At 54.4% G+C, this 9,947-nt stretch overlaps 1 protein-coding gene across 1 annotated transcript; it reads right to left on the bottom strand.

Annotated features, from left to right (window-relative positions):
- Positions 1-2,336: 2,336 nt before the first annotated feature.
- LOC144721481 (transcription factor AP-2 gamma-like) lies at positions 2,337-9,901 on the bottom strand. Its single transcript, XM_078599120.1, has 10 exons — positions 9,731-9,901; positions 9,268-9,316; positions 8,696-8,730; positions 7,768-7,876; positions 7,145-7,255; positions 6,532-6,721; positions 5,840-6,030; positions 4,947-5,085; positions 4,041-4,229; positions 2,337-2,619 (listed from the first exon to the last, which is right to left on the bottom strand). The coding sequence occupies exons 1-9, from the start codon at positions 9,746-9,748 to the stop codon at positions 4,076-4,078; spliced, it is 996 nt and encodes a 331-aa protein (XP_078455246.1). The 5' UTR covers positions 9,749-9,901; the 3' UTR covers positions 2,337-2,619; positions 4,041-4,075.
- Between the last annotated feature and the right edge of the window lie 46 nt (positions 9,902-9,947).

Below are 9,947 nucleotides of genomic sequence, written 5' to 3'. Positions count from 1 at the left end.
ACACGGGGGCGTAGGAATCGATCAGGAGCAAGAACAATTCGGAGTCCCGGCAGCGAGAAAGTCCCAGCGCCCCGAGACGCGCCCCAGCTGCGTGTGGCGCTCCCTCGTGGCGCGGAGCGGGTCAAGCAGCGCGCGCCATATTGGGAAAGATGCCCCCGGCAGCAATTACAGTATTTATTACACGATTACAACTATTTTTAAAAATGTTACCAGGTAAGGCCCATTGAGCTATGTAGCTATTTTTTAAAGCGATCTGGCCACAAATGACAGCTCGACGAAATGGCTTATCATGTCAAAATGTATTGCAGCCAAATGCTTTAAATGAAACAGATGAGAGGAAGCAATTGGGGGGGAGGGATCTGGGATGCGTTATATCGGTGAAAGCGAAATTGATGACAGTAAATGATGGATTGAATGAATGGGGAATGAGTGAGAGCCATGTGAGAATATGGAAAAAAAAGTAACGGTGGTGGATACGCGGTGGAGATTCGGGGTTGTGGGGTGAGCTCTGGAATATCAGTGAGTTTTGAGTGCGGAGCGGGAACTAGCAAGCGAAGGCGATTGTTTAATGTGGCCCCAGCGAAGGGAGGTAAGAAGGAAAGAATAACGAAAGCGTGGCTTGAGCGAAGGGGAGAAGAGCAGAGAAAGACGACGAGGGCTGTGCACGTAGAGGGGCGAGAAGGCGACACGTAGAAATAACTTAGCGTGGCAAGATATGGTGGGGCAGGACCATGCAGGTATTTGAAGAGGAGCGTGACAAATTTGAACATGCGACGGTAGGAGACAGGGGGCCAGTGCAGGTGCACGAGGGTCGGGATCTGGGAACTGTGGGGAAGGGTGAATATGAGCCGAGCAGAGTCGTGTTTGATTTGTTGAAGGGGTTGGGGGCAAAAGAGTGAATGGGCCAACCGAGCGTAAGAGAGTTGCAGTCGTCCGGACGAGTGTGGATGAGGGAATGGATTCGATGCTTTGCAGCAGAGGTGGATATAAGCGATCGGGTTTTGCTAATGTTGATCAAATGAAACCGGCAAGCATGGGGAGCGGCGGAAATGTGATCTGCGAGGGGAAGGGAAGAGTCAACACGGGCTGGGGAAATCAGGGAAATAGAAAAAGGAGGGAAAGAAATGTGGAGACAAATCCACGCGACCACGGGGAGAGAAAACACGCAAACTCAAAATAGACAGCAGGCGTCAGGGTTGGGATCGAACCCACGACTTCCATGCATACCGGTCGAGGGAGTGAACATCTCGCCACTGTGGCGCCCCTTTGCACGGTGATATGCAGCGCCTGGACACGGCTCACGCGTACAGACGTTCGCGACCCACTGCCGCATCAAGACCTGCCCACCCCGTGCGCCTCAGTTGCCCATACTCCACGAACGCCGATCGGCCAAGGTTGCCTGAGACTTGAGACATTTAAAGTACAACCCAGCAACGTACGACGCTGTACTGCCCTCTGCTGCCCGCATTGTCGCAATCCCCGCACCCCGCATGGGGTTAAGAGGCGTGTAACGAGTACAAAGTCGCACAGATGTTGAACTTCTTTCAAACCGTACGTAACCAACCATGCGAATCGGTGACGCTCACTATAGACGCATCGAATCGCGTGCGCATGTCTACTATAATCAGCCATGATCTATCCACTGCTTGATGAAGGCCTCTCCCACCCCCACACACACACACAAGTCGTTGCCATCATCCCTAACGGCCCTGCGAGGCCTTAACCCCGTCTCGCCCTTCCTGCACACGGGCCGATCTCGAAGGTCCATCTCCACGGCGGCCGTCCTCTTGAGCGTCAAACCACGCAAGCAGGAGGGGGACAAGTGTCTGCATTGACAAGGCACGGCCAGACCGTGCATGTTGGGCGATGTTTGCTGTCCTGCATTGAACAGATCCCGCACAGCTAGCAGAGGCCTCTTGCCTGTGAACTAATGTCACGCCAGCAGCACTTAACCGGTTGCTGATGAGACTCGCAAGAGTAGACTCTTAAAGCAGCTTACGACTTAAATGAATACGGCTGGGAAACACTGGTCTAACAGGCGCGATGGCCCCAATGGGAACAATAAGAGTACTCTCCTTACCATCAGAACACCGACACGTATGCTCACTATTTCCACGTGTATGTTATATTCACATGAACGACACAAATGACGTTGAACCTGTGTTGTGTGGTGCCCTTCTTGAGTGTTACTGTGCATTTGAACGATTCATAAAATATTGCTTTACGACATTTTTTTTACTGAAATTCTCGAATGGCAAGACAGTCGTTTGCTCATCTCGTGGACGGCGCTGGCGCCCGCCAACGGCGCGCGGAGGACCACACACGCGAGGCTCGAGTCACGACGGATTTCGGGATTTTATTCAAAGCTAACAAAACACAGCGACGACACAAAAGCTCCAGGCGCTTATTTCACACTCAGCAGCAGCAGCAGCAGAGCACGGGAGCGTGCTGCGGCACTCCTCATACGCCGCTGCCGCCGTTCTCCAAAAGAATGCCGCACCGCATCCGCGGCCTTCGGCAGTGGCGGCAGCAGCGGCAGTCTGGCCAGCAGCGTCCACGGTGGCGCGAGCGACGAGAGTTGGTCCACCCGGCGCGCAGCTTGAGAATGGGCCGGGCCGACTGTGGAACAGGCGGATCGAGTGGATGACGATGGCGCTATGGAATAGATTGGTAGACTGTGCTACTTGTGAGTGAACAGGACAGTCACTTGTCGATGAAGACCAGTTGACGGTGGAATTTGTGCACCAACCCAAATGCAATGAGCGATAACTTATTGGCGTCCTATTGGCTGGAGAAAGTGGCGTCAATTCACAGCACCAAGAGGCGGTTTTACGAGCTTGCGAACGCTCATCGTATTGAGCTCAAACACGTCGAATTATTCAACGTTTGCTACCGTTGTTCCACACTGAAACTGTATAAAGTACTTTGCATCCCAGGCCTCCTTTGTAAAAAAAGAGACTCCCGTCTCAACATGCGAAGGAACCTGGTTACAAATAAAATTCACGCGAACGATCGCTTACGACAGAGGTCCCCCGGCATTGCACGCACCACGACCGACTGCGTGCTCCTCCGTCACACAAAGCGCACGCACAGCGGCGCGACGGCACCGGCGACACAACTGAAAACACGGTGCCACGGGTCGGACTTCTTTTTTTTTTCCCAAAAAACCTGACTGCATGATTAGCTTTACGAAAACTTCATTAAAACGCATTTAGGAAAACGTAAATCCACATAAACGAAATAAAACACGAGAGGAAGCCATGTGCGTGGTTGTATATCTGGCACAGGGACCTGTGTAGAGCACCGCGAGCGCTTGGAGGGGGGAGGGGGGAGGGAGGGAGGCGGGAGGGGGGCGGGAGGGGGGCGGGAGGGGGGCGGGAGGGGGGCGGGCGGGAGGGGGGCTAGCCCGCGCGGCGACAGGGAACAGCAGCGCCCGGCCTCGCATGTGGAGTTGGTGGGGGCCTCCAACGGAGCCGAAAACATAACCGGGAAATGAGAAAGTGACGGCACCTCGCTCGCCAACCTGCGGCCTCCAACCGACGAGGCCTACGCGCAAGCAATTCCGTCGTCGATGACAGAACCTTTCTGTAGAATTAGTTCATGCGGTCGGGTGGCTTACAGCCATTGACTCTCAATCCCCCCCACAACCAGGATTTGCAAGTTCAAATCCTGGTTAAGGTGGGGGGGGGGGGGTTAGATTCAAATCATCAGCCCTATTCAGCTTGTAAACAAAGTAGCACTTTATTAAAGGGGGGTACTTTAATAAGTACCACTCTGTAAACATGGGTATCAATGAAGGACCGTGGTCATCTTGAAAAGCTGGCTCTGATCAGGGCGATGTGGAATTTCAAGCCACGAGCGCCCCTAACGCTTGTGTGAGCAGGGAGACGACATCCCGACTTCACTCCGGCTATCACTACTGGCCCACGCGTTACTCCGACACGGCGAGGATTCACAGCGAAGTGGCTGGGGGCCGTGACGCGTGGGAGGGGGTGCATGAAGGGGTGCGTGGGGGGAAGTGCGGGGGGAGGGTGAGGCACCAGGCTGTGTGGGGCAACGTCACTCTCAATCGCTCTCAGTTGCTGCTCAGGTGCTCGATCTCCTCCTCGGCCAGCGTCTTGAGGAGCTTGATGAAGGCCTTGAACATGCCGGGCCCGAGGCCGTGAGTCACCTGGTTGAAGCGGGAGCCGCGCTGCTGGATGATGTAGCTGTACTCGTCCAGCATGGTGCTGCGTTTGCGGCGGCAGGCAGGGGAGGGGTGCACACGTGACAGGTTAAACGAGCGCGGCCAGACCGAGCCAGACCGAGCCACACGTCGCCGCATTTCAAGCGACGACAACTCGCAAAGGCAAACACGCACGGGGAGTGGGACACTAAGTCACTTTGCGATACAATAAAACATTTTCAACCGATATCTGTTAGAACGATTGCCACGGTGACCTCGAGTTTCGAAAGATGTGGTTGCTTTTCAACCACACAGAGGGGGGGGGGGGGGGATTGCTTTGTATGTATATATGAACAGAATATTTATTTATCCTGGAAAAACCCGATGAGCTGTGAAACACTTTTTCAGAGATGTCCACCAGTAGGGGTGGGTCAGAAAGTTACAACAATAAATACAAAAAAACGATAGGAGTGCAAAGAATAGAAAAGGTAATGAAATCACTAAAATAAATTCCCTAAAACTCGACTATTTTTATGTTACCAGGTAAGGCCCACTGAGCTATTAGTTTAATTTCAGAAGCAACCTTGCCACAAATGATAACTCAACGAAGTATGTTCAAGTTCTTTCGCACCGTACGTAGACAACCGTGTTAATCGGTGGTGCGGTTTTCCTCGGACAGGGCGGTCCCGTCCATCAGAGCACATGACAGCTGAGCGTGCTGTCCAATCACCAGCGGCGAGGCTAATATTCCCATGGGCAAACAGGCAGGTGGTGCTCTTACACGGTGCTCTGCAGCTGCGATAACCGCACGACGGTGCCGTCTCCGTGCAGGTCCTGCGCATGTGTGGACACGATGAGCTTGCGCGGGACGTACTGCGCAATCAGGAACTGCATGTCCTCCACCAGGTCCTTCACCTCCCCTACGACCGGTAAAAGCGGCAGTAGTGGCAGCGGCTGCAGCAGCAGGGCACGGGGCTCCAGCAAAGCATCGCAAACGCGGCGAGGGAACCAGCGCTCTCCGAGACAGTCGCAGTGATCACCCGCAGGGTGGTCGGACGGCCGTGCCAAGTGCGGACCACACAGAGGGTATCCGAGCTCCCCACAGGCCAAGCCATGGGAGAGAACTCGATGAATGATTTTATTTATTCTAATGCTTCCTTACGCAGGAAATCACGATTCTCATGACTCTTTTTCAGGAGGCTCCTGCCAAGTTGTTGCAGGAGGGGGTGATTGATTTGCCAAGTATAATTCCAATTGAGTAACAACACTTTCCGTGTATTTTTTCTAACTTGGCGAACTTGGACCATGATGCCGGTACACATTGGCCTGCTCTTGCGAATGACGTCACGGGATCTTTAACGTTCACAGACGGTGCCTATTAGGGTTATTACACACCGCAGTATGTATGTTCAAATTCTTTCGCATCGTATGAGGCCACCCGTGCTAATCGGAAGTGCAGTGGAAGGACAACAAACTAAACACAACCACGACTTCTAAAGAAATTAGTTTTCAATTCATAATAAACAAAAGATATATATTATAATCAAGGCAGCCTCCAGGTTCGAAGCGGCTATCACGGCTGCCGCTGGGCCGTGGCGAAAGCGGCGTAACGGACGGCCGAGCTGCCACGCGAGCCTTGTGGCCACGCGGCCACGCGGCCACGTGTCCCCGTACCCTCGCAGAGCTTGGTGAGCGTGGTGACCACGCCGGAGCGCGAGTTTATGGGGAGGCCTTTGTCCTGCAGCTCGGCGCGCACCACGGCCAGCGCCGTTTTGCTGTTGCGCAGGTACGAGTTGACGCAGTACGGGGAGAGGCGCTCCGGCGACACCGACCGCCTGTTGATTTCCGCCCACGTCACGTCGTACCTGCAAAATCACGCCACACACGGACACTCGCCTCTCACCGTTTGTAAACTAACAAACGGGCATTTCTACTCGCACGAGCAGTATAGCAGCGTAACCAATCAGCAATCTGGGCCCTCTACACCAGTGATTCTCCACTCCAGTGCATGCGACCGCCACCCCCTGCCCAGCCCCTCCCGCCAACCTACGGTTCACACTGCATGCCCCTGGTCGATAATCACGGTGAGCTGGCCTATTAACCAAAGATTTCCAGTGGAAGTAATCTGCACAGGCAGACTCTGGACTGTTTTGGGCTTTCTGAGTTTCATCAGTAAATGAGGCCTTCTGTATGTATGTAGAACGTCTTTTGCAGTGTACATAGACAACCATGCTAATCGCTACTGCGTTTTATGATGTCATTTGAAAGAAGAAGATGTAGAGCCCCAATTGTGACTCATATGAGCCCTGTACCCCCCCCCCACCAACAACCCACCCCCAACACCTCCCCCCACGGCCACCGCTCACTTCTTCTGTGGCTTCCCCTGCGAGATGTGCAGGAGGCTGTGCACCGACGCGCACACCCCCGGCGGCGCGGCGGCCTCCTCGGCCTCGGGCTGCGCCGGGGACTGGCGGGGGTTCGACGCCTCGGCCAGCGGGACGAACGGGAGGTTGTCGGCCCAGCTCACCGCGGCCGACGAGGGTCCGGCCACCACTGCTGCGTTCACGACCGCACCGGCAGGAGACAGAAGAATAAAGACATGGAGAGGGGGAGGGAGAGGGCAGACAGGAGGAGGCAGACACAGACAGAGGCATGGGGGGACAGATAGAGACACAAAGGGAGACAGAAAGAGGGACAAGAGAAGAAATGGAGAGAAACAGACACACAAAGGGGGACGGATAGACACAGGTAGACAGACCGAGCCAAACACAGAGAGACTTCATAGTTTGTTGAAAAATACATTTAACAAATATATGGCTTCAAATATAAATAGCTAATTAGGTATTGGATAATCGACCGAATTAGTAATCAGGGCAATTCAGTGCACCCCTAGCAAAAATACATTCACGAATCAACCTGTGGCTCAAACGTTCACGGACAAGCGGAGGAGACGGTGGTTATATCTTCCCCGTCGCTCACCTCCGGGCAGCGAGAGCGAGGCGTTAGCCAAGGCCATGTTGTGGTTCCCATGGTAGGCAAACTGTGCCGCCTCCTCCTTGATGGACATGAACCTCTTTGAGGGCGACTGGGCTGTGGACCACACGAGGCGCGTTAACAACTAGACGTGTTAACTAGACGTGTTAACTAGGCGTGCAAGGAAGCTTCGATTCATCGGTTAATGAAGACGCTTAAAGCTTGTGATGCATGCCTTTTACTGCATACGCAAACCATCAATGAATCACAAATTATTCAAACGATAAGCTCGCGTTACATTTAGGCTAATGGGGTTAACACATCGACACAAACAAGACAGAGTAAATGGGAAACAATACGGGATCAAGCGGCGATCACGAATTGTGACGTGAAACTTGCTGTGGGGCGATGACGCTTAACAAGTCTAGTATTCACAGAAATCAAACACGTAAACATGTGATCACCTTTTCTCTCCGATACTTCGCTACCGAGCGCTGTAACGGAATAATGCGTTTGCACCCCTGGTCTATGCTCTCTCTCAGTCTCTCGCTCTCTCTCCCAAGTCTCCCGCTCTCCAAATCTCGTGCACTCTCTGAGTCTCCGGCTCTCTCTCTACCCGAGTCGCTCACCTTTAGTCTCCCCGCACTTGAGACAGAAGCACTTCCCCTCGGCCCCGACCACCACATCGCCCGCACCCTCCCAGCACTTGTCACAGATCACCACGTTCACCGCGCCATCCTGTGGGGCACAGGGAGCCACCGCTTAGTCCAGAGCTCACTGTTGTCAGCGTGCGCCACATGCTTGTACATGCACAAACACAATCACACCCAAACCTCCGATTAGCATGGTTAGCTACGTACATCATCACACAAACATGTTTGCAGTGCAGCGCATAATCACCTCGTGTTAAAACGAAACTATTTATATTTTACCAGCTAAGGCCCACTGAGCTATGCAGCTCTTTTCATGAAGCGACCTCGCCACAAATGTTAGCTCAACGAAGTGGCTTATCACGTGGAAATGTATAGCAGCCAAATACTCTAAAATGCGTGTTTCTAAACGCAGAGGAAAAAACCAGAACCCGGAGAAAAAACCAAAACCCCGATGAAAAATCCACGCGACCACAGGGAGAGAATGTAAACTACATATATACGGGCTGTCAGGGTTGTGATCGAACCCACGACCTCCTGTATACCAGGCGAGGTAGTTAACATCTCGCAGAAAGAGCCGTTACGGAACGGCTTCTGACATCTCTTTCACGTGACCTCTCCCGCACTCGAACGGCGCCACTTTGCCAACCAGCCCTGCTAGAGAGAGAGAAATGTTCGTCTCCCGAAGGTCACACCGACCGATATTCTTCACTCGCAGCTGATATGTGGTCAAACCAAGTGGTTCACTGCCGTTGCTTCCTGCTCCAACAACGAGTAGGGGAGTTATTTACACCCATAAGCCAACAGTGAACATTCCACATTCATATATGACTGAGGAGAGTGAGTCCACGTGGACACGTGAGATATTTAGTACCAGTTTGTACCCAAGTGAGAAAAGTGAAATTACCGCTTGTCCCGAGCTCCCTTCTCTGCTGTCCCCTCCTGAGACACACACACACACAGACACACACACACACAGACAGACACACACAGTCAGACAACAATACAAAGATCACCCGTACAGCCTTTACAGATTGTTTGGTCGAGGGGGATTAGCGAGCACCTATTAAAGTGAACACCAGCACACGAGTGGGGGGGGGGTGGCGTGTGCCATGCCCGACCGCCTTCGTCTCCCCACAGCTCATGTTCACACACCGCAACAGGTACTCATTTTAGGTTCAGCCGACCTAGGGGAAACCTGGTGCGTATTTAGTTAGTCCACAACTACAAGCCATGGCTTGTACCAGGCTAGGTGCACTTCCGAGTCCCCATCCATCCCCACGTATCTCGTATGGTTACGGCTTGGTCATCAACACGCTCCAGCGGTGAACATGCAGTTTGCCGATGTCCACGGTGCGTATCCAGACCAAAAAAACACATCAATGAGTCTCAAGACTAGTTTTGGGGAGGGTTCTGCCCTGCAACGTTTGGCCACGAATGAATGAGACCGCCACTCTCTCGCTCTGCTTCCCCACTCACCCGGGAGCATGGCGCTCGCCTTCCTCTTCTGCCTCATCCTGACGACGACCTACGGCGCCAGGGGACACAGAAGAAGAAGAGACCATGGGGTCAGCCGGGTCACCCACCTTGCAGCTTGCCATGGAGCATCGCGGCGCCAATAGAGCCCCCCCCCCCCCTGGATCAGAGACCCCGGGCAGGGAGACGTGGTGGACCGGGCAGGGAGACGTGGTGGACCGGCCTCTGAGAACTCAAGAGGAGGAGGACCCAGGCCGTGAGAGCGGCACCCCGAGACCCAAACCCTCGACTCACGACCCGGACCCACGAGGCACAGAGGAGGCCGGTCCCGAGACACCGAGACACCGAGACCAAAGGACGCTCTGAGCGATGGGCACCGAGACCCCTTTAGCGTGAGACGCAGCCTCATGGACCCTGCACTAGGGCCGCGGGAGAGCCCCAGACCGAGGCCGTGACGCCCACAGACCCCGCGCTCGCCACCCATCGCCCAGGCCTCGCCCTCCTCGCTGCGCGTGGTTCCCGTGGGCGCGAGGCCGCCGCGAGGACGCCGCGGGAGGCGGGGAGGGGGCGGCTCGGCTCCCCGAGCTCTCGCCGCTCCTTCTCCCCCCGCAGCCCGCGGGACTTGGCCCGACGCTGGACCCACCGCGCCGTTTATGCCCTCGGAGCGGCTTCGCCAGGCAAAG

Source organism: Lampetra planeri, chromosome 12, assembly GCF_965212315.1.
Source record: "Lampetra planeri chromosome 12, kcLamPlan1.2.h2, whole genome shotgun sequence".
NCBI classification, from domain to species: Eukaryota; Metazoa; Chordata; class Hyperoartia; order Petromyzontiformes; family Petromyzontidae; genus Lampetra; species Lampetra planeri.
This window is presented reverse-complemented; position numbering and strand designations above follow the sequence as displayed.